Below are 27,668 nucleotides of genomic sequence, written 5' to 3' on the forward strand. Positions count from 1 at the left end.
ACAGCTCAGACAGGCAGACATCATGTTTTCTTTTATTTTTGGGGGTAAAAAATTAACTACATCTCCCAACATGCAATGCACCAGCTCCTTCTCTAAGGCAACAGCCTCGGCCCGCGATACTGTCATCTCAGCAGCCCATCTATAGGCAAAAAAAAGCTCGAGTGCTTTCCTATCTGGGGAACTCCGCCCACTCCTGACTCGATCCATTTTTGCTCCTCGTCAGCCAATCCGGGGCGAGTGCCTGCGTGCTGACCTCAGAGCCCAACCAGCAGAAAGACTTTGCACACGTTCAAGGCGGAAGGAGGGAAGCGTCAGAGCGCCAGGCGAGAGGAACTGCGAGCAGCCGGAATCATGGTGGGTGCTTTGTGATAGATTTGAGGGGCGGGGGTGGGGGGCGACCCAGACTGCGCGGTCAGGATCCAGCGAAAGCAAGGTGCCTGGATCCGGGGACTGCTGTTTTTATTCTAAGACAAGGACCCGCGGGTCACCTTGGAGGATGGCCAGGCTCGGCGGGGAGCCGACAGCAGCGAGTCCAAGTGCGCACCAGAAGTTGTCAAGGGGGTCCTTGCGAGCAGAAATGCGCTCTCTCGAGCCTCTTGAACTTATTTGCTGCTGCAAATAGTAATCGGCTTTTCTCTGATTTCCTTCGCAGTGTGACTTCTCGGAAGATCAGACCGCAGGTAGGTGCCCGCATCTCTTTCTGGGCGCTCCCACTTCGGGCAGCACTTGGGAGCCCCGAGGGTGGCAGCGGGCCAGGGCTTAATTTTTAAATGTCGAAATCCTAAGGTTTAAACCAGGGCGCCCTAAATCTGCTTAGGAGCCTGATTGGGGGCTTATGACTCTTTCCCCCCACCCTTTCTCTCCTTCTAGCTGCTCTCTCTTCCTCCCACCCACCTCTTCATCACAACCCCGCAATGGTGAGTTAGTATGTGGACAAAAGCTAGCCCCGTGTTAACTAACACGTTTCCCCGGCCTCCTCGCTAATACGCCCTTCCGCGTCTCTCCCCCCCCCCGGGAGTTTTGTATTTAAGCTTTGTTAAGCTAGGCCTGTGTGTGTGTGTGTTTGTGTCTGAACCTGGCTGCTCGGATGGAGCCTTTCTGCAAAGTTGTCCCCACCCCGGCCCAACCCTTTTGCATGGGAATTCTTTGGACTTCAGCTCGGCGCCCCCGCCCGCTTCGTGGCTCATGCACGATGCATTTCCTGGACCCACCCAGATCCCCTTCCGGCCGTTGCGCGGGGCAAATGCCAAATTTTGCGCGCCGGCGGGATCTGGGAAACGCCAGTGCGCCGGAGAGACGCGGCGAGGGGGAGCTGGAGGGGCGCGAGTTGACCCTGGCAGCCCGTTCCCCAAGCAGGAGGAGCCGGTCGCGCAGAAGCAAGGCGGGTGGAAATGGTTGCTTGCTCTTCCTTCTCCAACGCCGCGCGGCAGGCGGCCAGACTTCAGCCAGAGCGGGATCTTTCCCGCAGGCCTTTCCGTGCAAGAGCAAGACTCTGACCCCGCTGCTGCCTCCCCGGTTTGCAGGAGCGGACCAGCAAAAGATGGGCGCCGGCCGGGATTCTGTACTCTTGGTTTCCTTATATGGGCAAGAAACTCATTTCGGAGCAGGCCGGGCTGGGAGCTGCTGCATTGGTACATTCCAGCCTGGATCCCAGGCGCTAGGAGGCAAATGAGGAGAGAGTCCTATTGGCAAGGGAGTCTTGCAACTCTAAAGGTGGAGCTGCATCTCTGTGGCTGTATTACTTGACATCCCAATTGGAAGCAAGCGGGGAGGCTCCATTAGTGTTAATATAGTTGTGCATTGAGCCCACAGCATTTGGAGAGGAGTTGCCTGGCATCTCTGAGCCCAAGGCTTCCTTCCCCCAAGGGTTGTAGCGATGCTTGCATGTTTTGTGTGTGCATGTTTTGAGACTAAGGCTGGCAAGGGGATCTGTGGTTTTCCTAATTTTAGACTTACTCTGAGATTTTTGATCCAAGCTGAATACATCTCCATGCTGGTTTATAGTTTTGAGGGGAGTTTAGTTGCACCTGATGTTCCAGGAGCTTAGTGTGTTACAAATTGAACTTCCTTTTTTATTTGTAGACATGTTTTATTTACTGCCTTGTGTTTGCCCGAGGTGCTTTGCAACAGTGAAATACCATTTTGGTACAATAAACTGAGAACAGTAAAACTAAAACTCAAAACTAATAACATAACAGTTAAAATAATTTAAAATCTATGTCTTCTATAGGCTGTGTCACTGTTTATTATTTCTAAGCATTTATAATCTGCTTTCCTTGAATGTTTAATTTAATTGATGGTGTTTCCTGCTTGGCAGGGGGTTGGACTGGATGGCCCTTGTGGTCTCTTCCAACTCTATGATTCTATGATTCTAATTCCTTAATAAAGAGGATAGGGATAGGAACTAAGTCACAAGTCAGTTCAGATGGCTTGATGTAATAGGACTCAAATTGCTTTTGCTTAGAATCATCATCATAGAACTCTGGAGTTGGAAAGTGACCACAAGGGTCATCTAGTCCACCCCTGCAATTCGGGAATCTTTTTGCCCAACATGGGGTTCAAACCCACAACCCTGAGAATCTCAGGCTCTAATGACTGAGGGCTTGTTCGCCTTCTGGCTGCTGCCTTTTGCACTTAGTGCAGTTTGTGTACAGTCTTCAAGGGCAGCCTTCTGTGCTACATGTTGCAGGAGTCTCATCTGGATTCTGCAGCTTTGGAAAAAGTGTTCCGGAATCAAGAGAGGCTGTAGCTTAGTATTTGCAAGTAAAAGGCCCTAAGATCAACCCTCGACAACTTCAGTTATTTGGATGCATGTGTGTCTCTCATCACACCATCTCTGCACATACTAGAAAAAAGGAAGGTGGGTGAGCATAAAATGGCACCCAGGGCCGGCTCTAGGTAGAGTCCCGCTGGCGCAGGGCGCCGGGCCAGTAGGCAGGGCGCTGCGCAGCCGTGCGGAAGCCATGCTGCGCCCTTCGAGTGCGGGGGCGCCGGAGTGATCTCAGCGCCAGGGCGCTCAACCTGCTCGAGACTGCCCTGATGGCACCCCCACAAAGAACAGCATTCGTGCCCTTTCCTCCTGGTTTAAAAGTGAACAATCACTTAAATGGCTCCAGAAAATTGAGTGATACAGGAAACTCTAGGTAAACCTGACAATTAAGTCCAGTCGCGAACGACTCTGGTTGCAGTGCTCATCTCGCTTTAGTGGCCGAGGGAGCCGATGTTTGTCCGCAGACAGCTTCTGGGTCATGTGGCCAGCATGACTAAGCCGCTTCTGGCGGACCAGAGCAGTGCACGCAAACCCCATTTACCTTCCAGCCGGAGTGGTACCTATTTATCTGCTTGCACTTGATGTGCTTTTGAACTGCTAGGTGGGCAGGAGCTGGGACCAAGAAATAGGAGCTCACGCCATCGTGGGGATTCGAACCGCCAACATTCCAATTGGCAAGCCCAACAAGGCTCAGTGGTTTACACCACAGTGCCACCCTTATAGGAAACTCTAGTGATATAGGAAACTGCCTTAATGCTGGGTGAGAATATTGGTCTTTCTAGCTCAGCATTGCCTACACTGACTGGCAGTGACGCTCCAGGGATTCAGGAAGGGGACAGGGAGGTGGCAGGGTTCAAATGTGGGGCTTTCTGTAGGCAGAAGCTGAGCTGCAGCTTTCCCCACCCCCTTCACCTGGGCCGTGATTATCCTTTCTGGTACCTTCTGCCAAGGAGGACAACACTTGTGGTTCTCTCTGGGTCACACACTTCCCCTTTGCTAATCCTTGTCTGGTACAAATGAGATCCTGCTGCTCGCCAAGGTGGTATTGCCTGGCTGATTCCCTTGCCAGCCTTCCAAAGGCAGGGATGACCCTGGCACTTCCTGTGAGGTAATAAACAGGCAAGCATCTTCAGCTGAACGTCCAGAGCAATTAGCTGCTTTGGAATTTGTGGCTAGGCAAAAGCATCGTTGGAAGCGGATGGGGATAATCTCTCTAAAACAGGTCTTCAATCTGGGAAGGGCAGACAAGGCACTGCAGGATGCAAAAATCTTAATAGCTGATCCTGAGTGGCTCTTGTCTCCTCCCCACCCCCTGACTTGCTCCCCCTTAAGCCCCACTGGTGTCCCCTTGCATACAACTATATATTAAGTATGGACCCCCCCATTAAAATCCTCCACTGTTAGGGGTCTTGTGGGAACTCACATATGCAAGCCTCCCCTATTTGAATTCCAGAAGCTGTAGCTGCCTCTGGATCCTTCTCTTGCTACTTCTCCCTTCTCTAGGAGCAAAGTGCTCCTAGTTCTATGGTAAAAGGCACTCTGCCAGAGACGGGTGGCACCCTCTGTCGGCCTCAAGGTACGCTCTGGGGGAACAGGGTGCAGTGGGGTGCTCAAGTGTTTGGGGAGAGTGGTTGCCCACCCACAATTGGCAGTGGACCCATAATTGACTCCTGCCCCCCCCTCTTGAGAGCTGTGCTGGCCTGAGAGAAGCAGTGTAAACCGAATCAGTGGAGATTGGTGTAATATGAGTCAAATAGTTTTGGTTTGTTTGCATTCTGGCAGCTGCATTTTTGCACCTGTTGTAGTTTCTGTAGTCTTCAAGGACCGCCTCATGTTGTACTGTTGCATGGAATTATTTCAAGGTAGGTGTAAGCCTGCAGTTTTTGAAAAAGTGTTCCAGAATTAGGAGAGGCCCTAGCTGAGTGCTGAAAGGCTATGAAACCAGTCCTTGACATCTCCAGTTGATTGGATAATATGTGTATCTCCCTCTCCCTCCCATGTCACCCCCTCGGCTTAAAAGTGAAAAATCATTCAGGTGGCTCGTGAGCTGTCCTTATGGTAACTGGACTTCATGCAGCTCCAGAAATGTTCTCAAACTTACCCAGCTTCCTTCACCTCTGCACATGGAATTATTAATATTCTGTATGAGATCTTGATAACAGAAGCTGCTAATGGACACAAATGTAATGAAATAGGAATACAAACAAATTAATGGTTGAGTGGACTCAACAGGGGCTACAGATTCCATTTTCTTCTAAAACTCTACTAATTGTACAATGGCACAGTCCTTTCCAGCATCTGACCCAAGTGTACTGTAGGCTATGGAAGTTAATTTTCTTAGAGCAGAATAAAATTAGGCCGGATCCAACAGAACAGAAGCCAGTGCATGGACTCTTGTTAGCACGATGGTGCTTTCCACCCTCCCCTCGTGACCCCCAGTTGACTTGGGGGGACGGGACCCTCAGAATAGCATGTGGAGAGAGAAGAGGAGAGATTGCTCTGCCAGGCAGTTGCATCCCTTGTTGCTAGCAAGACTCTCTTTTCTCCCCCCCCCTCAAATATCCATCCATCCACCTGTCTGTCTGTCTGTCTGTCTGTCTTTCTGAGGTATATAGCCATTCTCTGATCATTCTTATCTTAGTCTTTCTATGCGGATCTTGTTACTTTTTAAGGCTCCAGTTTCTTTGTGCCTGAAGAAACTAGATCCTGCTTGGTGAAGAAACAGGCTGTGTCTTAAATGGAAGATTATCTAGTTGCCCGGTTAATAGGAAGGTTGTATTCTAGGCTCCTGGAAGCAGTGGCATAGGAAGGGGGCTGCGGCCCACCCCGGGTGTCATCCTGAGGGGAGGGGTGACATTTGGTGCACAGGCAGGCAGGGGAGAGTCCCTCGAATTCATGCCTAGGGAAAGGGGCATCTTACTGCAGCCTGAAAATATGTGGGTGCAAGTAGGCTGTCTTTAAAAAAGGAGAGGCAACCACAAGAGACAAGATAGGGCCTCAGCTTTAGGAACAGGAAAATACATATCTTAAGGTTTGTTTTGGGGTTTTTGCTGGGGTGGGGTGGAGGATATGAAAGGAATATGTGGTTGGTTGTCTTGACCACTCCCTCCCCCAATTGTTTTTGCGTCTTACCTCTTCACCTTCTGTGACTCCCTGCAGAGTTCAAGGAGGCTTTCCAGCTCTTTGACAGAACTGGAGATGGCAAGATCCTGTACAGCCAGTGTGGCGATGTCATGAGAGCCCTGGGCCAGAATCCTACCAATGCTGAAGTCATGAAAGTTCTGGGGAACCCCAAGAGCGATGGTGAGTGGGCCCTTCTGCGGAAGCAGTTTGGGGGGTGGGCAACAGGTCTCTGTGCTCTCCTGAGTGAAGGGTCCCTGATCAGGGTTTGGTTTAAACAGAGACCACTTGGCTTTTATAGTAGAACTACAAACCTGGCTGCTAGTTTTTTTAAAAAACAGTTTTCCTGTGCTAGCAATTGTGTGGACAAAAACCTGCCTGGTCATTTGCCCACAAATCAGAGACAGCTGAGCAAGACTCCCAGTGCAAGGGGGGGGGGCACTGGTGCCTCAGCTCTTTGTTTACTTTTGCCAACAAAATGAGCAAATTTTGTGAACTTACATAGGTCACAAAATGTGGCTACTCTTTATCACAGATCCTGCACCTGGATGAAGCAAGAATATAAGAAGAATCCTGCAGGATTAGGCCAGTTGCCCATTCAGCATCCAGTACTCCCAGGAGCACCCAAGCAGGCCCTGTTCCCACTTGTGGCTTCCAGCAGTTGGAATACAAAAGCAAAGTGCCTCCCCACAGGGGAGACCCATGGCTGTTGGGTGGCTAGGAGCCCTTGGCAGCCTTATCCTCCATGAATTTGTCTAATCCCCTGTTCAAGCCATCCAAGTTGGTGCTGGGTGAAGTAGTGTTTCTTTTTGGCTGCCCTGAATCTTCCGGAATTCAGCTTCATTCGGATGGCCCTGAGTTCTAGTATCATCAGAGAGGGAGGGGAAATGTCCACCTCCCCATCTGCTTTCTCTGACTCCATGCATTCATAATCTTAATGCACCTAATCTGAGCCTTTGAACCTGTTCTGAAGGCCAGAGGCCAACCTAGAAAAGGAGCAAGCGAGAGAGGGAAATGTCTAGACCAGGCATCTCCAAACTGCAGCCATCCAGATGTTTTGGCCTACAACTCCCATGATTCCTAGCTAACAGTACCAGTGGTCAGGGATTATGGGGATTGTAGTCCAAAACATCTGGAGGACCGAAGTTTGGGGATGCCTGGTCTAGACCCTCTCCAGATGTTTTGGACCACAATTCCCATCTCCCCTGACCACTGGTCCTGTTAGCTAGGGATCATGGGAGTTGTAGGCCAAAACATCTGGAGGGCCGCAGTTTGGGGATGCCTGGTCTAGACTGTCAGGAAAAGGCCTACTTATGAGTAGGACCCTGGCAGAGACACATACCCAGCTGGCATGTTCTCCTCCCTCCTGGGCGATCGTTCGGGAGCTTCATAAGCATTCTCCAGCCCGAACATCACAGCGACTGGTGCCAGAAGACACCAGCACACTTTAGGGTTGTGCAGTGGTTGCGCAGTTGCATAACAGAACTCAGTAGCACAGCATCTTGGCTAATCGACTTTATATACATATAAACACACGGAGCTCTTCATCATGGCTCCCTCTCTAGCTTCACAGACCCCAAAGAGAAAGAACAAAGGAACAACAGTCCCACTTAGGAGCACAGTAAGACAAACATCCTGTCTACGTCACTTCCACTCTGTGGAATGAAAACACATACAGTCATATGATACACAATAAACCTATGACTGCAGGCGGGGAATGAGTCTCCCAACATAGACTCCCCACCCATCCTCTGCGGCCATAATCCACCTACGATGCCTTCTCTCCCCCCCCCCCCGTGCTCTTTTCACAGAAATGAATGCAAAGACACTGAGCTTTGAGCAGTTCCTCCCCATGATGCAAACCATTGCCAAGAACAAGGATCAAGGCTGCTTCGAGGATTATGTGGAGGGGCTGAGGGTCTTCGACAAGGAGGGCAACGGGACGGTCATGGGAGCAGAGATACGCCATGTGCTTGTCACCCTAGGTATAGATGGAGAAGACTTGGTGTTCCATTTTAGTGTTCCATTTTAATCGCTTGCCCCATTTGTTTCAGGGTGAAAGCTCTTGGGTTATTAGCAGCATATTGCTATTACCACAATCTCTCCCCCTCTGTGCCTGTGCATTGGGTTGAGTATTTTTGCTGGGGCCATGCATCAGAGGAGAGAAGCCCTGATCCAAAGTGAGCTTGTCACTTGACTCCTTTAGTGGGATGAGTGCACAAAGAGGGCTGCCTCGCCTAGAGAATAGTTTTCCCATTCCACCTCAGAGGTGTCTTTCCCCCAGGGCCTCTTATGCATGTAAGCTGCTGCTTGAGCATTCCCCATTAACTGCAATACAGTATTAGAAGACGGCTGTGCATGTTCCAGGGAACATTTGCTTGTCTTCCCAAACTTGCATTCCCATTCCATTCATAGTTTGTACAAATGTTACGCCGGCCAGTAATTCATCTCCTCCCCCACTCACTTGCCCAGATTTCCTTTTTGTGACACTTTAAACCAGGGTGTGTTCTGCTTGTTGCTTGTGATCCATTTTGTTAAGGGCGTTGCTTCTTCTTGCCTGGGTTTGCAACCTAGCCAAACCTCCTCAGATCAACCTACTTTTCCTGCAGGGGAGAAGATGACCGAGGAAGAAGTAGAGATGCTTGTGGCCGGCCATGAAGACAGCAATGGCTGCATTAACTATGAAGGTGAGGGACAGAGGTGGTGGTGACTTCTCGGTTGCTGTGCACTGGTCTTGTGAGGAGGGGGCCCTGCCATCTTCCTCCATGCTAGATAGAGGAGGAAGGGCTTAGCGTTGGTGTGACTAGATGGCACCTGGTCTGGAGCTTCTTTCGCTTAGACATTTTCTCATGTCTCAATGAAGAGAACATCACCTACAGAGCTCTGGTCTAATCTAACACTATGCAGGTATGCACTTGGGGAGGCCAGTTGACTTGGGTGTATCTGACATCTGTGCAGGCACTCCTGTCCTTTGATTAAAATGCGGGCTAGACAATGCTACCATTCAGTGGATTTGTAAATGGCTGACGGACCAAACTGAATGGCTCCTCTTCATCCTGGAGAGTAGTGACTAGTGGGGTGCCACAGGGTTCTGTCTTGGGCCCAGTCTTATTCAACATCTTTATCAATGACTTGGATGATGGGCTTGAGGGCATCCTGAGCAAGTTTGCAGACGACACCAAATTGGGAGGGGTGGCTAATACCCCAGAGGTCAGGCTCACACTTCAAAATGACCAGATTAGACTTGGGCAAAATAAAAAAATGAAGGACACAAATACAGGATGGGAGACACTTGGCTTGAGAGCAGTACATGTCAAAAGGATCTAGGAGTCTTGGTAGACCACAAACTTGACATGAGTCAGCAATGTGATGCAGCAGCTAAAAAAGCCAATGCAATTCTGGGCTGCATTAATAGGAGTATAGCGTCTAGATCTAGGGAAGTAATAGTACCACTGTATTCTGCTCTGGTCAGACCTCACCTGGAATACTGTGTCCAGTTCTGGGCACCACAGTTCAAGAAGGATACTGACAAGCTGGAACGTGTCCAGAAGAGGGCAACCAAAATGGTCAAAGGCTTGGAAACGATGCCTTATGAGGAACGGCTTAGGGAGCTGGGTATGTTTAGCCTGGAGAAGAGAAGGTTGATATGATAGCCATCTTCAAATATATAAAAGGATGTCATATAGAGGAGGGAGAAAGGTTGTTTTCTGCTGCTCCAGAGAAGCGGACACGGAGCAATGGATTCAAGCTACAAGAAAGAAGATTCCACCTAAACATTAGGAAGAACTTCCTGACAGTAAGAGCTGTTTGACAGTGGAACTTGCTGCCAAGGAGTGGTGGAGTCTCCTTCTTTGGAGGTCTTCAAGCGGAGGTCTTTACTGCTCTGTCAGGAATGCATTGATGGTGTTTCCTGCTTGGCAGGGGGTTGGACTGGATGGCCCTTGTGGTCTCTTCCAACTCTATGATTCTATGATGCGTCTAGTGAGCCATCCATCTTCCTCATTTCTGTATATGTTTGCACATCCACCCACCCACACCTGCGATGTAATTCAGGAGGGTTCACGTCTGCCATGCTTGCATCCCATTGCTTTGTGTTGTCATGGGGCGTCTTCAGGTAACCTGTTGAATCGGAAAGAGTGATGTGTGCCATTTAGCTTTTTGGGGTGATTTGGGGGCAGGGGTGAGTTGTCTGTGACCGAGTCTTTTGCAGCAAAGGCTCTTTTGACTGCATGAACACTTCAGGCAGGTTGTGCAGACTCAAACTCACAAAGACTGCAAGATCTGTGTACGTGAGCCTCGAATGGGCTGGGGTGTGTGTGTTTTATGTCCATGTGTCCAGTTTTGTTTGTTCATTTGTTTGATCAATTTTGATGTTTCTTCCTTTCTACAGCATTTGTGAGACACATCTTATCAGGGTGAATTCGAACGGGGTACGCCTCCTCCAAACCTACCTTATATATTTTTAACAGCCTCCTTTTTTTGTTGACCTAAAAAAAAGGAAGATTTTTGTTGGCGCTCTTTATTGTTACTTTTCCCATCCTTCTTGTTCAGCATCTTCCTCCGTTTCTCCCCATCTTCCAGCATGTCTCTGCATGTAGCTGACTCTGTAATCTAAGCAAGGGGATCTGGGGAAATGAGGCAGCTCTGATTGGCTAAAGCAAGACTGTGCCTGTGTAACCTCACAGTTGTGGGGTAGGGATGCCGGTGGCAGCAGGAAGAGCAGCTTAATTGTTGCAGTGGTGAGAGTCACAAACTTGGATCTGTGGGTGTTTTTTTCAGTTGTCAAGTACTAGGGCCAGTGGTAAAGGTACCCCTGACCGTTAGGTCCAGTCACGGACGAGTCTGGGGTTGCAGCGCTCATCTCGCTCTATTGGCCGAGGGAGCTTCCAGGTCATGTGGCCAGCATGACAAAGCCGCTTCTGGCGAACCAGAGCAGCACACGTAAACGCCGTTTACCTTCCCACCGAAGCAGTACCTGTTTATCTACGTGCAGTTTGCTGTGCTTTTGAACTGCTAGGTTGGGAGGAGCTGCGACCGAGCAACGGGAGCTCACCCCGTCACGGGGATTCAACCGCCGACCTTCTGATCGGCAAGCCCCAGGCTCAGTGTTAGAAACTCAGTTATATAAGCTAATTGCCAAAAGGCACCTTAAACCTAGGTTGCGGTTGCCACAGTGGAATGTCTAGGCACCGTTTTTTTGCAGTTAAGAGTTATTATTAATAATAATTAGTAATATTTTATTTTCATTGTTATAATGCTTTATTTCTTAAAGAAATAAAACATCAGATAAAACAATCCAGAATAAACTTCAAGCTTCAAAGAAAATATTTCACATCCTTTGCTGATATGTTGCTTTTCCAATATTTATTTACCTGCTTAATTTATATAGCTGCCCCATAGAGAAGTACCCTAGGAAGCTAGTGTGGTGTAGTGGTTAGAGTGTCGGACTAGGACCTTGGGAGATCAGGGTTCAAATTCCTACTCTTGTCATGAAGCCCACTGGCTGACCTTTGCGTCAGTCACAACCTCTTGACCTACTTGACAGGGTTGTTGTAGCGATTAAGTGAGGTGGGGGGTGAACCATGTACTCCTTGGAGAAAAGTGGGATACAAATGCAATAAATAAGCTCTTCTGCTTACCTGCTTAAGAAAGCTGGAGGGGCCAGCCAGATCTCACACCCAGAGACTGACACCAGTCGCAAAACATGCCTGGCGCCTGAGGAATTTTGAACCCTGACTGGGCATGCCTTTCTGTTTGGTGTGGAGATCTGGATCTGGTTGGTTGGCCAGATTCTCACCTTCCCTATTTGCTGTGGGCCCTCCCACCTGTCAATTTGCCTGATATTATATTTATTATTTATTAAATTTGTATACTGCACTTTATCCATAGATCTCAGGGTGGTTCACAAGTGATACCACAGTGAGGGGAAGGGACGCGGGTGGCGCTGTGGTCTAAACCACTGAGCTTCTTCGGCTTGCCGATCAGAAGGTCGGCGGTTTGAATCCGTGCGATGGGGTGAACTCCCCTTGCTCTGTCCCAGCTCCTGCCAACCTAGAAGTTTGAAAGTACGCCAGTGCAAGAAGATAAATAGGTATCGCTGTGGCGGGAAGGTAAACGGCATTTCCATGCACTATGGCTTCTGTCATAGTGTTGTATTAAGCCAGGAGTGGTTTAGTCCTGCTGGCTATATGACCCAGAAAGCTGTCTGGACAAACGCTGGCTCCCTCGGCCTGAAGGACTGCCTTTGACTGGACTTAACTGTCCAGCGGTCATTTTCCTTTGACCTTCCCTACCACAATGAGAGCAGGTGTCCTGTTTTGGTCCACAGGCTTTGAATTCAGCTGCACAAAGGCATCGCACTTTGCAGGCGCTGACAATTGGCTAAGGCCTTTGCACAGCCCAACCTCCTTTTGGCCCAGCTGCATCTGTTCCTGCCCATAGGTAGGGCTTGTGTACTGAACACATAGGTGCTGCTTTGCATACTGCTGTAGATGAGACTGGAGACATTTTCAGCTTGTGGACTTATAATCTGTGTTTCTGCTCAAAAAGTGAAGCTGGACAGAGGCCTTGGAGGTCAGGTTCTGGTCCAGGTGTGGGGAACCTGTTGGCCCACCAGTTGCTGAATTTGGCCATGCTGACTGAGGCTGATGAGAATTGTAGTTCAGCAGCATGTGGAAGGTCAGAGGTTCCCGGGTCTGGTCTGGTCTGTTTCCTTGCTTGACACAGGAGACGTAGAGTTAGCACTTCCCCAAGAGATGTTTGTCCAGCCTTTGCATGAATACCTCCAGCAAAGGAGGGGCCCCGGCCACTCTAGCCCTGCCTTTGCCCCTTTTTGTATGCGACATCTCTTTGGGGAGAGAACATGCACAAGTGGCAACAGCAGACGTCGCAAATGACGTGGCCCAGGGGTGCTCAGCCAGCTGGGTGGGTGGGGCACTGCTGGGTGGCTTTTGGGAGCTGCTTTTGTACTGGAGCAGAGGAGGATGTGAGCCCTGCCTCTAAGCCTTCTAGTCAAACTCGTCTTGGTTTGCTGGGAGTTGGGTCTGGATCGGTGCTTTGGCTGCAGAGTCTTGTGGTTTCCAGGCTAGAGCGGATTGTGTTCACAGTGCTGCTACAAACTTTTCTCTCCCCAACATGGTGTTGGTTTTATAATAGAAGGTGGTATTTTGAGTCACTTTTCTGAGATAGCAGAGCTATATAAGTCTCTGAATGGTGCCTTATATCTAAACCTATAGACCCCATTGTCCTCAACGGCAAACAGCATAAAAAAACCAAGATCACGATGATAAAACTATAAATCCTTATGTTTGTCTGATATTGGTCTAGTGGTGCAGCTCTTTCCCTCAGCGCATGCATTTAAAGGATTTGTCTTAAATTCTGCAAGAATTGAGGTTGCAGGGAGTGCAAAAAACAGGAGACTGAAGCAGGGAGATGTACAGCTAAGCAACAGGGGAGGCCCAGTAAAAAAACAACAGTGTGCCCCCTTTCCTCACCTTATTGAACAGCGAAGTCTAATCTTGCTTTATTTTTATTTTTTAAAGCACAAATTGCAGTGGTTTTCCAAGTCTGTACAGAATACATGCAACCTTAAATAGGAAAAAATGCACCTTTCTTCAATGTTAAATGCAAGAGCAGATTGGGTTCTGTGGCATGCCACAAAAAGTTGCAGTAAAATGTTTATTGTCGGTGGGGATCCAGTACTTCATTTGGGGGGGGGGGCAAAATCTTCCACATAGCTGCTCTCATTGGGTGCAGGGTGCATGGCAACCCCTCCAGCTCTTCAGCCCCCATCCTGCCCTCTCTTGGAAGTGTTTCCACTTGAACTGAAGGTTAATTGGACAGTCTTTCTTTAAGGGCCTGTGCTGTGGCTGCCTGCCTGCCTGCCTGCCTTGCCCGCCCCTCTTCTCTGCCTAGGTAGGCTCAGTTGGAAAGCTGAGTCCTTTCTCTGCTGTAGCTCTGCAGAAAGCAGTGCATCCTCATAGGTTCAACTCCAGAATTCTGATGCCTGGCAACTAGTTTTAGAAATGGCCGCACTTCCTTCTGCCCGTGTTGCCTTCTTGTTTCCTTGTCTCTAGTTATTTTTCCTGATTGAATTATTTGTTAGAAGTGTTCGTTAACAGATGTGAGTGGGACTGGGGTGGGTCACAGAGCGAGCCCACAGGACATTGGTGCTGGAGAGGGGGGGTGGGACTTCTTGTGTGATCCTCTACTGCTGGCAGGGACTGGGGTTAACCAAAACTCTGTTGGGAAGGGAGTAGAGAGGAAACTCGGTTGTGCTTGTTTGTTTGTTTCCTTTGCTAGCCTTTTTCATTTTGTGACCAAAAGCCATCTATGCATCCAAAGAAACTGGACACCAGTTTTAGTGTTTCTGTCAGCCGATATAATTAGCTTTGTGCTATTCCTCCATAATTCCAACGTACAGTACAGCAGCTGTCACCAACCTTGATGCCTTCCAGAAGTTTTGGAGTACAACTCCGATCAGCCTCACTGTGATCCTGGGGGCTGATGGAAGTTGTAGTCCTAAAGCAGAAGGACACCAAGTTGCCAAAGGCTGCAGGAAAGCTCCTCATCTAGTAGAAAGATTGTTCATTGTCATTGCTAACCATGAATCCCCACGTTCTGGCAAGTCCCTTCCCCCCCCCCAAAAAAGTAGGTTTAGCCTGGCCCTACGTCTTCTGTTCGTGCCTGTCTGTCTGACATCAGCTTTATTTTCTCTTCCCAGAGTTGGTGCGGATGGTTCTGAGCGGCTGAAGATCACCTCTAGCTTCCCCCAAGAACCTCTTCCAGTTTATCCTTAAAATGTTTGTGCCTTTTTATCTGTCTGAAACTACTTTTGGTTCCCTCTTTCTCCAGCCTCTTGGTTTAGTCCTTGAGGCGGGAGCTAGGAAAGGAAGAAAAAACATTTGTCTGAAGGGGGTGTTCCTGAAGGGCAGGGAAGCAAACTGCTGGCTTGTCTTGCATCACTTTATTTCCAGAAGTGTTCAGCTTATTTCCTCTTGGTTGCTTTAATAAACTATTCCCAAAAATGTCTTACCAACACTGTGCAGTGTTACTTCTTGAAAACCAAAGTAGCTGCTGGAGTTCAGAGATCTTCAAACAGGGTTTTTCTTGTGATTCTGGTACCTATACTCATCTGAGCCAGTTTGAACTGTTGGCAGGAACAGTACATAAAAATGCTGTTGGTAGCACAGAACTAAGTTTTAGCTATAGCTCTGTTTGTTGGACTAAATCCTGGGAGACCAGGGTTCATATCCTGACACTTGGCCATGAAGTTTACACATTCTCCGCCTCACCTTCCTTACAGGGTAGTTGTGAGGATGAAATGGGGAGAAAACAATGTCACCTTAAAGGAAAGGTGGGGTGTAAATAAAATAAATCTAGAAGACTGAGTGGTATCCAATGAAGTTTTACTCAGAGTAGACCCTTTGAAATTAATGAACACGGCTGAATAAAGTTGGGTTGCTGTTCCAGGTTCTGTGAAAGTGGTCGTGGTATGTGTTTGTTCTTGCAACCTCTTCTTGCTGCTCAGTAAAACCCAGTAATTTATGGAGTACAGCTTTGATTCCCCTAGAACATATGTCATTAGTGGGCTTTGCCCTGTCAAGGAAGTCTCCATAGCCTGCCCTCCTTCACCATTCTTGGAAACAGTGCTACTGTCGCGTTCTAGGTACTATTTTAAAATGGCAGGAATTTGAAAAACAAAAACCTGAGCCATTGCCAATGGCCCTTTCCTCAATTAATCCTAGCTGTCAAAATGTGACTGCTTTGAACAGAAGGGCACGTTTCCTACTTTTGTAAGCAGCCTAATATGGAAAGGTGCCTGGAGCAGCACCAAATAAAGGCAACTGGACAAGGCATGTGCACTACACAGCAGGATTTGAAAATAGGGAGGTTTTGAAGCCTGTGGTAAGGGAAGGAGAGCAGACGCCACTGCCAAGTGACAAGAAGAGTTGTGATAATAGACTGGGGGTCTTCAATCAGACAGTAATGGCAGAGACAACCCGGAAAGAGTGGCTTTTTCATGGTATGCAGCTGTAGGGCACCAGTCAGGCCTGTTACATGAATGAATGTAACCTATTAAATGGAGAAACGTCTCGTCTAGAAGGCAAGCAGTAAGGCCAAACAGGTCCAGTAGGGTTTTTTTTTTTTAAAAAAAGAAAAATACAAGGGTTCCCTGTAACAGTCCCTGGATATAGGGTACTATTTCCACACTGCATAGGATGTGAAGGGGAAAACGGTTATGTTTATGCCTACACATACCTGTTCTTCTATCTGGAGTAAAATTAGCATGTTGCATATCTCTCCCCCCCCCCCCGACGGATTTATTTTTAAACTCTAAGGTTAAACAAAGTAAGGCTGGGTTTCTGTGCTTCAAAAAGCTGCAGGGTATGGCTGGGCGGTTTCAAGTACTGGATACAGGGCAGCACGACAAAAGTGGAAACATTCTCTTCTGAAGTTGCACAAAGGTACAGAAAGGAGTGGTGGACTTAACCATGTGCACACAGCAGATGAAGTTTATCCTGGAGTGGGTTACTTGCCATCCTAGGCAGAGCCCTGCAAGGGGTTTACTCCTTGTAGGGCGAGGAGCCCACTTTGGAGCAACAGGGCTTTAAAAGAATTTCAACGCTACACATTTTTTGCCTTGAGCAACTGTACGAATACCACTCTTACGCCTTCCCTTCCTGTGCAAGAAATCCATGTGATGGAGAGCGAAAAAAATAAACATTGCACTCCTGAAGGCCAAGGCATCGCTGTTATTTTTGTGAGAGGCAGCCCTATTTTGTGGGGTAATGAAAGAGAAGAATCACAGGAATCCCCAAAACAATGGAAATGGCATGGAAGTAATTTATAGCTTAACAAGACTACATGTAAAATGAACATACGCAATTGTAAGTTGCAGCCGTTGAGTAACAATTTCTCCACACTCCTCAAATTATGTTGAGATCTTGCAGGGTGCTTTCATGCTTCATTGGAACAAAGAGTTTCTCATGGGTGGCCAGCATGACTAAGCCGCTTCTGGCGAACCAGAGCAGCACACGGAAACTCCGTTTACCTTCCCGCGGGAGCGGTTTCTATTTATCTACTTGCACTTTGACGTGCTTTCGAACTGCTACTGTAGGTGGGCAGGAGCTGGGACTGACACCAAATAGTGCTGCCCAAACTGCTGAAAACCACTGCCTCTTTAATGCATAAACTACACATAAGTAAAATTTCCCTGCATCAGTGAATTAAAAAAAATTGCTCAGGTACAAACACCGTGTCCCCCTCTGGCTGCAATAGCTTCTTCCCTGTAAATATGCCCACTCTCAAGTAGATTGCTGTTTTCCCTGCAGAGGTGACAGAGAATATTTCTGTTAATTTTTCTTTATTGTTTTAAAAAAAGCGAGACAGACACATACAAGGGGGAGTTAAACTCCCTTTTCAACCATGTTTAAAATCAAAGCCCTCTATAAATAGCAGTGGCTGTTCGGAGACATTTTCTTCTTTCTGCCCCCCACCCCACCCCCGCAATTAGAAACACCGTTAAATAAAATCTTGGTACAACTGGATACAAAAAAAGCATTGAGGACACGAGGCGGGGCAGAGACACACAGGGGAAGGGAGTCAATGCAGCCAAATCCTCTTCCTCCTTGGATCACTGTTTCGAAGCCTTTTTAAAACCCATCCAAATAGAATCCATGTTTAACACGATTTAGGGTTTTCCTGTCCTTCCAAGTGATCAGGGCTCACTGAGGAAGCGCCAAGAAGCGTCGCTTGTAGCTTCTCACTGTGTGGGTGGGACTGGTGTGGCCGTGCTGGGACTGGGAGCGATGGGATCCGGCTGAAGTGAAGGCCCTTGATCTGGGTTGAAAGGGGAGAGAAGTGAGATGTTAGAGGAGGTTGGCAGTGCTGCAAATACAAGCATTACCTTGCTGCCACTTTTTGTGTGATAAAAATGAGTGTTCTGCTGTCATTTATTTACTTCAAAACCCTAACGGAGGAAAATTGGAACATCAATATCCATTGCACTGGAAAGACTTAAAAGGATCAACCTCCCTATTCCTACTGCCAAGCAGTCTCTTTAGCCTGATGCCCTATCAGACTGCAGAATCATCTGATATTTCAGTACCCCAGACCCCTTAGTAGGAAGGCAGTAGGTGAGCATATTGCCCCCTCTAATGCCTATCAAATCAGTTTCAGAAAAGTTTAGATCCCTTGGGAGCATTTTCCTCTGATTCTGAAGAGCATCACTACAGTACAATTTATTAGAAATACTTTAGATCCTGAAAGAGAAAACGGGTGAGGAGGTAGCAAATGAATTGCTGGATGTGCTGTCAGTTTCCTTTGTGGCATGTTTAGAGAAGAAAGTGGTTAGCAGCACTGCTTACTGTCACATCCCATACATAGCAGATATGATAAGGTTTTGTCATTAAAGCATACTGTAATTTACTGCTGCCCAGAGGGGGAACCTAGGTCTCATTCCTGTTTACAACAGAATGCCAATGGAATGTAAGAAACAACAAAACTGATGACATGGTTATCTAGGACTCTAGTGGAAATAATTCAATAAACCAAGATGGCTCAAAACAAGCAAGCCATGCCAAACAATAAATAAGAGATGCAATGTCAAGCACTAGCTCATTGCATGCTATTTTCTCGAATGCTTTTTGGGGGGTGGGAAGAGACGTTTAATCCTAGATGGAAAAGCCATCTTCCTAACTCAACCAAGACAGAGGTGCATAGGTATGATAGGATGGAATTCTACTGTAAATCTCAAATGTCACTATTAAAACAAGAAGTCTAATTAAGTGAATATATAAAGATATGCATAGCTTGCACATCTGCCCCGATGCAGAAAGTGAAAGAAATAATCCATGCCTGGATACTAATGAAGTATAAGGCAAGATTCTGCCTCTAGGTAACACTGGGCTTTGAAAAGCAAAAGGTACATAAATATGGTCACATGTAGAATGTAACTGCATAAACTGTAACTCCTTTTCTATGGAATAGCTTTCTTTTTTCTCCCCATGTGCAAGACATTCCTAGGGCAAAGTGGTGAAGTTGATTGAATGCATGTATGTCTTGACTTCAGGCTGATTTATTCAACTCCAGGACACTCCTAACACACCTGCATGTGACACTTTCCAAACATGGGCATCATTTCTCTGTCTAAGGCAGGGAGGGGGAGATAAAGGTAGGCCACAAGTTCCCCTCAAGTTCTCGGGGTGTGTGTGTAACACACATGCACACCATATTTACTTGTGAATTGTAATGCATTTATTTTGCCACAACAACGTAGGCAGGGAAGCTTCCACAGTGTCTGTCAAAGCAGCCCTGAGCCTAATGATCTTGCACAGCACCGTGCATCTCCGTACGTGAAATCCTCTCCCCTCTCCCACCCCGCCATGATCTCTGGGTCAATCCTCACCTGATCCAGCACCAGCGTTTGAAAGGAGGCTGCCCTGCATGGCTGCCACGATAGCAGGGCTCTGGGCAGCTGCAGAACCGTGAGGCAGTGGGGTGGCAGGAGGGTGCAGGGTGCTAGCGATGTTGACGATGGGCGGATTAGCCATGCTGCACGCAAGGTTACCATGCACTGGATGGATGGGCGTGTTAGCAGGGAAGTTAATGCCGATGGAGTCTGTTACGTTACTAGCCATGCTAAATGGGATGGAGGCAGGCATTCCGAAAGGCAGAGCCGAGGGGATATTACCAGCCATGGCAGGGTGAACGGTTGCTGGGACTGCCCCAGGGAGATTCTGGGAGGATGGCTGCTGGCTGGGGAACGGAGGCTGGGCTTCAGAGGGAGAGAGAGACAGAAAGAACTAATTAAGTGTGACAGTTAAGCAGGCAAGCAATGACTTAACATGACCCATTTGCATCCATGGTTGGAAAATACACACCATTCACCTTTGACCCAGCCTGTATACCAAACTGGGAACCAAAAATTATTATTCGAAGCTAAATGTGCAGCAACCACCCACCCAGGAAACTGACTTGATGCTGGAATATATCATTTTTATGAACATTTATTGAGATGATTTGGAACCAGAACCAGAAATACTGTACCCCATAAAAATGTGGAAGTTTTGTCCAAGAAATAAAATGTCCGGCTTTATAAGCAAGGCTGACACATTATGATTGCGGCTTCCACATTTTTATGACACTTGTGAATGTGCAGCTTTGGCTCATTTCACAGATTAGAGCCCAACAAGGACCTGTGGTCTGGTTGTAACATTTGCACTCAACAGAGGACTTTCTCATGCAAAGGTAGCTTCGGATCAGACCACAGGGAAGTGGGCCTGAATGCCACTTCAGTAGCATATGAACTGAAGTTTACTCTTTCATATTAGTTCCCATAATCTCCTGTGAAGTGCGTAGGCTGGCATTAACCCTGTTTCACAGACAGAATAAAAGACACAGAATTCCTCAAAACCAAGAGCCCGCTGTTAACAATCTCATCTTAAACCCATATCTTCCAGATCCATATCTTCCAGATCTGCCCTCTGAAGCACAAACACACAATTTACTGGGTTGTACAATCTCTAAAGCTTTTTCATACAACCCCCTCATGTGTACACTTAACATGAAATGGGGAAGCAGCATTATTCCCAGTGACCCCACCCCTTGACACCCACACATTCAGCAGGACCATGTGAAAACAAGAATCCTGTGTATTTCATATAAAAATGTATACCCCACCTTTCTAACAACACTGGTATTCCGTAAGGTTGCTTACATAAATTAAAATCAAAGTGGAACATGAAACATTATAATATCACACTATAGCTATCACAAATTACAAGTCTTTCCAGCACTATAACTGCAATATCAGTAACTAAACAATGACAGGCAATCAAATATGGAATCGCCTGACTCCCATAACATTGTGGCAGCCAATGACAAACCTCACTTCCATTATAGTTGGTACAAAACAGATCTCCCACCACATGACAATCGATATATATTAGGCATGGCAACATTCGGATACAGTCCAACTCCCTTCTCTACTGCTCAGGGAATGTGTAAATAAACAGGGCTTAAGACAGCTATCATTCTAGGTTGGAAGAATTCAGGTCTTCATTTTCCACACCGATTCCTGGTCTCTTTTTTATTTCCACCATGTTAGAGTAGCATAAACAGTAGCATTTCATTTAACCAAATTTGAAATGAAGTTGAGATCACTGCCTTCTCCCCTTGAACTTTGGAAAGCAAGAACAGCTGTCCGTCTTTGTATAAATCCCCACCCAACTCTCAACAGATTTGTGATTTGCTTCCACCCTGGAAGGGGGGAGGGCAGTGGGAAAGATGATGGTGGGGTCAGAATTGCAGGGGAGTAAGACATCTTCTACCAGAGACCCAGAAGTACAGCATGGGAGATTTTCTTGGCCAATTCATGTGATGAACTTTTATGGCAATCACCAAACTATTCTCATTCCAGGAAACAATTTGGAATGGAGTCGTCATAACTTTATAGTGGGAATCTACTGCATCTGAAATAGAGCCATTGGCTAATATCTACTGAGGACCATTCAGCTGAAAACATCCATTTTGGGCTTGTTGTAAATACCTAAAACATTCCCAGCAATGCCAGTGTAGACTCTCGAAAGCCTCGTAAGGCAGGAAAGTACACAAAAAGGCTCTGTAAGCAGCTTGTTCCATTAGATCATGAGTAGAGATGTCAAATTTCCAGAAGTTCTGAAGCCATGAAAAAACCCTGGGCTTTCCCCCGTTTTTAAAATTTAAAATAAAAGTTTTTACATACTGAAAGCCACTTTGTTACTTTAGGAACATAAAGTGCATTATGTATGAATTGGTTTACCACAGAATACACTTTATTCAGAACATAATTATCAACTGATTTTCTTTTTTAAAGTTTTTGTTACAAATGGAGCTACAAGCTTCTGAACTGTAAGGAATCTAGCATCTCTTTGGTTTTGCCAAGGGAACAGGTCTCTTTAGCTCTGGAGCTGACCTCGAAGGAGCCAGAGCTGTAGCATTTCTGCTCTGACTAGAGAAGCTCTGCAAACCCTTAGCACACTCTTCCTAGCCCTGATATTTGCAATATGAGAGATGAGCTTGTGTGCCCTTGCAGAGCACAGTCTCTCCCTGTTTCGTTCTGCCCTTGGTGGATCAAACGAAAAGCTGGTCCCACTTACCATGAGAACCTGCAGAAGGCTGTCCAGTCTGACCTGGCCCTGTTTGTGGAGCTCCAGTAGCTGCGGGCTGTGGCTGAGCAGCCACTGGCTGCCCAATCTGTTCTGCTGGAGCCAAACTGCTGGGCTGCCCTACGGTGCTGGTGGCCGGCACAGAAGCCTGGGCGATGGGCATGGAGTGTGCGGCTGGTGCCAGAGGAGCCCCTGAAGAAGGGAGGGGCTGTGTGCCCACAGAGAGAGGCGGTGGCGGTGGCTGCTGCTGCTGCTGTTGGTGCATCTGCTGGAAATGTTGCTGGCGAGCGCGCATCTCGGCATACTTGAGCTGCTCCATGTGGAAGGCCTGTCGGTCAGCCAGGAGCTGCTGCCTCTGGTACTCTAGCTACAGAGAGATCAGGGACAGGTTATGCTGGGCAAGTTCGCTATTCTAAACCCCCTCATGCATTGCTCTCCCTTCCCTTGGTTTCTTTCCTCCTCCTAACATGGCCACAAATTCTTACTCCACTGCACATGCTTCGTTACACACGGAGCCTAATGTTCCCAGGAGCTAAATCTACTTAGCTCCAGCATGTAACTGTGGCATGTGCCTTCAGAGCATTCTCTGGGCTTCCCATAAGGGCCACTGTCTGACTGCAAGTAAGAAGAATTGTGGCTGTCAACTGTGGGATAATATCCTTGTAGCAGTCAAATACAACATTCTTTGTTTGCCTAGAGTGGACACAGACAGGGAGATGTTGATCCAGCCAGTTGAACTTCCTGTTACACTTGGTCTGGAGCATCCTCCCCCTGCATGTAACCAGGTAGGTGGGTGTGACCCTTGCAGACCCCACAAAAGGTCCACTCACACAGCCATCTTTCTCTTTTGGACTTGCTTGACTCTTTCTTCTCTTGGACTGCACTGCTGGCTCTCAGCCAGCAGCACAAGGACCCATCCTCACAAAGGATGTAAGCCACATTCTGGAACTGTAATTACAAGCTAAAGCCTGCCTTCAGAGATCATACAGTGAACTTAATGTAAGTAAACTTTAAGGAAGACTGTTGTGTCTTTATTTCTTTTTAAGAGGGAACAAAAGGGGACTATAAACTCCAATCTGGGCATGCCAGTTTGGATTGCCTAGCTAAAGAGATTCAAACGAATCTGCCAACTAGCTTCCTGCTGTGTAAAAGGGAATGAGCTCTGCTATATGACTCACTAGCGTGAGTGAGAAAGGATAATATTTAATCAATATATCCTCTCCTACTATCCACAACATTCCCACATCAACTAGGGAAGATATAAAACAAACAGAGGCTGTGGCAGCGCCTAGAACAGGAGTCCCCACAAAACCCAGAAGCGCACGCGCACACACACACGTTAAGTCACATCCCAGCATGGGGATCAACCTGCTTTGGGCAGAGTAAGCAGTGCTGGAGTCAAGAGGGCACAAGTGTACTCACTGCCTCGCGCTCCCGGTCCATGATGGTCTCCAGCTCCTCGAAGTGCCTTAGCTTGATCTCAAGCTTCTTCATCTGTGTCTCCACCAGCAAGGCAACCAGCGACTTGATCTTACGCTCTTCCACAGCTGCCAAGTGCTGCAGAGAAAGAGAAGAGAAGGTGGATCAAAGCCCTGGAAGTGGCATGCCCTACAAAACTCCATGAAAAACCCAGAGACCAAAACTTCCCAGCAGAGGAGGATAGCCCTGTCCCACATTCTACATCTTCAGAAGTTACCCCACACCTTAAGCCTTAATGCCTGAAACAGGACTGAGAGATTGTCAGATTAGAAGCTAGGTTCAGAATTCCAACCCACGAGTCACCTAAGTGAGACAGCAAAAACAGAGTGCCTGAATGCATGGCAACGTGACCAACTTACTGGCCATGCTAACTTGTTGGCTGCCTAAAACGTGTCACATACAATATGCCAATAATCCGAACAATAGCAGTGCAACTATTTCCCTCATATTCCAGAGGAAGGATGGAAGCCAAGAGATTCTGTAGCTTTCCTAAAGAGATCAAGGAAACTCACAGCTGAGGTGTGATCTGAACTAGGGACCTCACTGTATCCATTGTATTGACTTGTTTTTTTAATGCTTCTGCTTGCTGTTTAGCTTCATGCCATTTATAAAATTTGTAACCCACTTTTTTTCCCATGGGGTTGCAGCCTAGCAACTGCACGACTACATAAAAGCAATTTGCTTCCTAGAAGCTCAATCCAAATGGCAACCCCACATGTCCATCTGGCCTATGGAGAAGCCTGCGGCCACTGACCTTTGCTTTCACTGCTGCTGCTGCCAAAGCTGCCGCCGCCGCCGTAGAAAGATTACCCTCGCCTATGTCCCTCTCCACTTTGGTTTTACGCTCCGCCTCGGCCTCGGCCAGATCCTTGGGCCCTTCTTCACTGCCATCCTTGGGTTCTTTTTCCTTTTCCCCATCAGCTGAGAAGGAGAAAAACAAATTATGGGCAGGGGTGTGTGTGATCTGCTGGGCTACTATTGCTTAGAAAGAGGTGGAAAACCCCTCAGTGCCCGGAGTTTATCACTGCACATTTCTTCATGCACTCAAAAGGCTGATCAGGCACAGGTGGGATGGGAGGGAGGAGGAAAGAAAGGAAGGGACAGCAAGAAATTAATGAGTGGGTGTTTTCTTTGTGGTACTAGTTGCTGTAGTAGTAGTAATCATCATCATCATCATCATCATCATAAAAAGAAGGGGAATTTGTTGTGCCCCAGCCACTCTGGTCAGCTTCCAACAAAATATAAAACACACAATACATCAGAAATTAAAAGCTTCCCGAAACAGGGCTGCCTTCAGATGTCTACAAAAAGTCATATGATTGTTCAACTCTTCTACAGGGCAGGTGCAACTACTGGGAAGGCCCTCTGCCTGGCTCCCTGTAGCTTCACTTCTTGCAGTGAGAAGCCCCTTGGAGATGGACCTCAGTGTCCAGGCTGAAGGATGGGGGCGGAGACGCTCCTTTGGGTATACAAGACCAAAGCTGTTTAGGGCTTTAAAGATCAACACCAACACTTTGAATTGTGCTTGGAATGTTTACTTTACTGCTCTGTTAACTCATCTTCCAGCCAACACTCTAACCAACGCTAACCACAAGCTTTTCAATTTTCCAATGGCAGAGCCGTCCCATTCCCATTAGGTTCTTATGCCTCTAGGAGGCAAGTGGCATACTGCACTGCATTTAAGTTAACAGGACCTCTGGGTGAGACTTTAGAACAGGGTTGGGTAAACTGTACCCCTCCAGATGTTTGTTAAGACTCCAACTCCCATCAGTCCCAACCAGCGTGCTCAATTGTTACAGATGAGACGTAGTTGATCAACATCCAGAGGGAGCCCCTGCTTCATAACATGTGACCACAGCATCCCAGCTCCATTCAGGCTCCTACTTCACTCGCTACTTTATGAGCTTTGCCATTACCCAGAAGGTGGTGCTCACCCATGGTGTCCCCGTCACTCTTGTCCATCTCCTTCTCGCTGTCAGCCTCTTTGCTTTTCTCCTCCTCTTTCCTGGGCACCTCTCCAAGTTTCTCCTTCACTTCCTCCTCCAGGGCGCCTTCTCTTGGTTCCTGCATTGAGAGAAGGGCTTGATTCCAACAGCTGCCTAATGCCTCCTAATCCTTCCCCTAGCTGTGGCATGGGGCTCATGCACACACATTATAGGAGGCACAATTGGAAAAGTCTCAGAACTGGAGACTCCAGACTGGAGACAGTTATTATTCTAGTGGCCAGGAAAGTAGACCAGAATAAGTATATTGCGATCAGAAGATTAATGAAGTGAAGGACTCTGAGTTGTTAGCAGGGTAACATGGTGCCTTACTTTAATTAGAAAAGTTGCAAGCTGGTGCTGCAAACATGCTGTGGGGATCCTATGAGGCATCTCCTCATTTTCCTCCCTCTCCTACCTACGTATGCCCCATGCAGGAAATTTTGGAGACTCATTTTTTGCTGAACATGTATCAGAGCTCATCCATGCCCTCCCGCACCTTCACCTCTTTCTTCTCTTCTGATAATGGAGGTTCTGCCCGGTTCTCATCTGTGCAGCTCTCTTCTGAGCAAAGGAATGGAGAAAGAGACAAGGACAAAAATACCAATATTAAAGGCTGCAAGTAATGCTCCCTCCCACCCACTAAAAAGGGGGTTTGGTTGGAATAATGAATGGGAGTGGGAATCTGAATGGGTGAGAATCTGTCTCAAGCACCTTTACAAGGAATGACTGCTGAGGGACCCACTAGACTAAGGCCCAATAAACCCTTCTCAGGTTGCTGGTATTTTAGACCTTAGAGAGGGAGAACTCCCAATGCCAGCCTCCACCTTCCCTTATTGCTCAGCTCCAGCTTAAGACCAGGCATCCCCCAGAAGCCATTCACTGAGCCAGACTGTAACCTCCTGGAGGCGAAAGCTTTAGGCACACAGCCCAACCCATGATCTGCCCGGTCTGATGGGGTAGGGGGGGGGGGGGTTAGATAGAGTAACGATGGGAATCCCTTACCCTGTGCCAGGCGATTGATTGTGAGCTCCAGGCCGGAAGCCAGGCCGGCTCTGGTCTCCTGCGTCTCGGCACCCTTCTTAGTCCCCACCGCACACTGGGCGAGGTCCATCGAGGGCGCTTCACGGGATGAAGCGCGGAAGGCGCCCCGCTCGCCCCCCTCACCTATTCGCTCCAGCTCATCGGATGTGGTCCCTGCAATTCCGCTGCTCTCCAGGCCAAATGCTGGGTCTGCCTTGCCTGTCACCTTGGCAGCTTCCTCCACCTTGCGGACATGAGCTTCAACCAAGGCTGTGGGGACCTCCTCCTTCATCTTGGAGAACTCCTCTGCAGAAGAGAGGCACAGGGTCAGCTGAAAGACCAATGGGTGGCAAAATGGTGCATGCGAGGATACAGGGACAAAATGGGCATTGCAGTGCAGGTGCTGCGGGCAGCAAGAAATCCTATTGCACCTCTTCTACCCACTAGGAAGTGGCTGAGATAGCCAAGAGTTGCAGCTGAAATAGAGCTGGGCAGGAGTCCACTGGGGACACAGGAGCTGAAGAACTGGACCTGATCAGGAGTAGTAGCTCGGTCAGCAATTAGCATCTCATTTCAACAACAAGACATCCCATCCACTTTCTGAGTGCTAGTGGATGCACTTTCCACATATCAGGACTTTCACACCTTATGGAGAGCACCTGAGTCCAACATCACATGTATGAATGCCATCTTCAAAAATATAAAGGGTCACATGGAATATGGAGCAAGCTTGTTTTCTCCTGCTCCAGAGGGTAGGACCCAAACCAATGACTTCAAGTTACAAGAAAGGAGATTCTGACTAAACATCAGGAAGATCTTTCTGACAGTAAGAGCTGTTTGACAGTGGAACAGTCTCCCTACTTTGGAGGTTTTAAAGCAGAGGTTGGATGGCCATCTGCGATGGATGCTGTCACTGCAGCATATACCTGTATTGTGCTTGAGCCAAGTCGTGTAAAGTACCCTCATTTCCTCTACAAGACGAGACTGTAAAACAAGTATTGGCTAGGCCTTCAGAAAGTAGCAAACTCAGAGATCTCAGACCAACAAGAGGTGAGGGAGGGGAAGTGAGAATGATGTTTGTTTGGGGACTTATCTGTGAGTCTCTGACCCAAGTTCAGCCTGGGTATTAGCATCACGTAAATGACA

General features: G+C 47.7%; 2 protein-coding genes across 11 annotated transcripts in view; one reads left to right on the forward strand and one right to left on the reverse strand.

The window, feature by feature from the left end:
- Positions 1–240: 240 nt before the first annotated feature.
- Positions 241–14,927, forward strand: MYL6 (myosin light chain 6). Of its 3 annotated transcripts, XM_035102793.2 has the most exons (7): positions 241–354; positions 653–680; positions 5,930–6,073; positions 7,702–7,875; positions 8,500–8,577; positions 10,281–10,320; positions 14,613–14,927. In XM_035102793.2, exons 1-6 carry the CDS (start codon positions 352–354, stop codon positions 10,307–10,309), a joined length of 456 nt encoding a protein of 151 aa, XP_034958684.1. In that variant the 5' UTR covers positions 241–351; the 3' UTR covers positions 10,310–10,320; positions 14,613–14,927. The 3 variants fall into 3 exon arrangements, with proteins under 3 accessions (XP_034958684.1, XP_034958678.1, XP_060128137.1); XM_035102787.2 differs by lacking the exon at positions 10,281–10,320; XM_060272154.1 differs by lacking the exons at positions 241–354; positions 653–680; positions 10,281–10,320 and adding an exon at positions 871–917.
- Positions 14,928–16,218: 1,291 nt separating this feature from the next.
- Positions 16,219–27,668, reverse strand: part of SMARCC2 (SWI/SNF related, matrix associated, actin dependent regulator of chromatin subfamily c member 2) — a 32,388-nt gene continuing 20,938 nt past the window's right edge. Inside the window, exons 22-29 of one of the 8 annotated variants that reach the window (XM_060272153.1) lie at positions 26,667–26,828; positions 25,999–26,060; positions 25,452–25,581; positions 24,272–24,438; positions 23,461–23,595; positions 22,030–22,405; positions 19,299–19,667; positions 16,219–17,731 (exon numbers count right to left, since the gene is read on the reverse strand). In XM_060272153.1, coding sequence (XP_060128136.1) covers positions 17,655–17,731; positions 19,299–19,667; positions 22,030–22,405; positions 23,461–23,595; positions 24,272–24,438; positions 25,452–25,581; positions 25,999–26,060; positions 26,667–26,828 — 1,478 coding nt within the window. In that variant the 3' untranslated portion in view covers positions 16,219–17,654. Of the gene's footprint in view, positions 17,732–19,298; positions 19,668–22,029; positions 22,406–23,460; positions 23,596–24,271; positions 24,439–25,451; positions 25,582–25,998; positions 26,064–26,504; positions 26,829–27,668 lie in introns of all 8 variants that reach the window. The other 7 variants (XM_060272152.1, XM_035102763.2, XM_035102749.2 and 4 more) reach the window with 7 other exon arrangements.

Source organism: Zootoca vivipara, chromosome 2, assembly GCF_963506605.1.
Source record: "Zootoca vivipara chromosome 2, rZooViv1.1, whole genome shotgun sequence".
NCBI classification, from domain to species: Eukaryota; Metazoa; Chordata; class Lepidosauria; order Squamata; family Lacertidae; genus Zootoca; species Zootoca vivipara.

Coding starts and splice junctions, on each gene's coding strand:
- MYL6 (XM_035102793.2), top strand. Junction 6,074..7,701: donor GGGGAACCCCAAGAGCGATG/GTGAGTGGGCCC, acceptor CTCTTTTCACAG/AAATGAATGCAAAGACACTG. Junction 8,578..10,280: donor TGGCTGCATTAACTATGAAG/GTGAGGGACAGA, acceptor TCCTTTCTACAG/CATTTGTGAGACACATCTTA.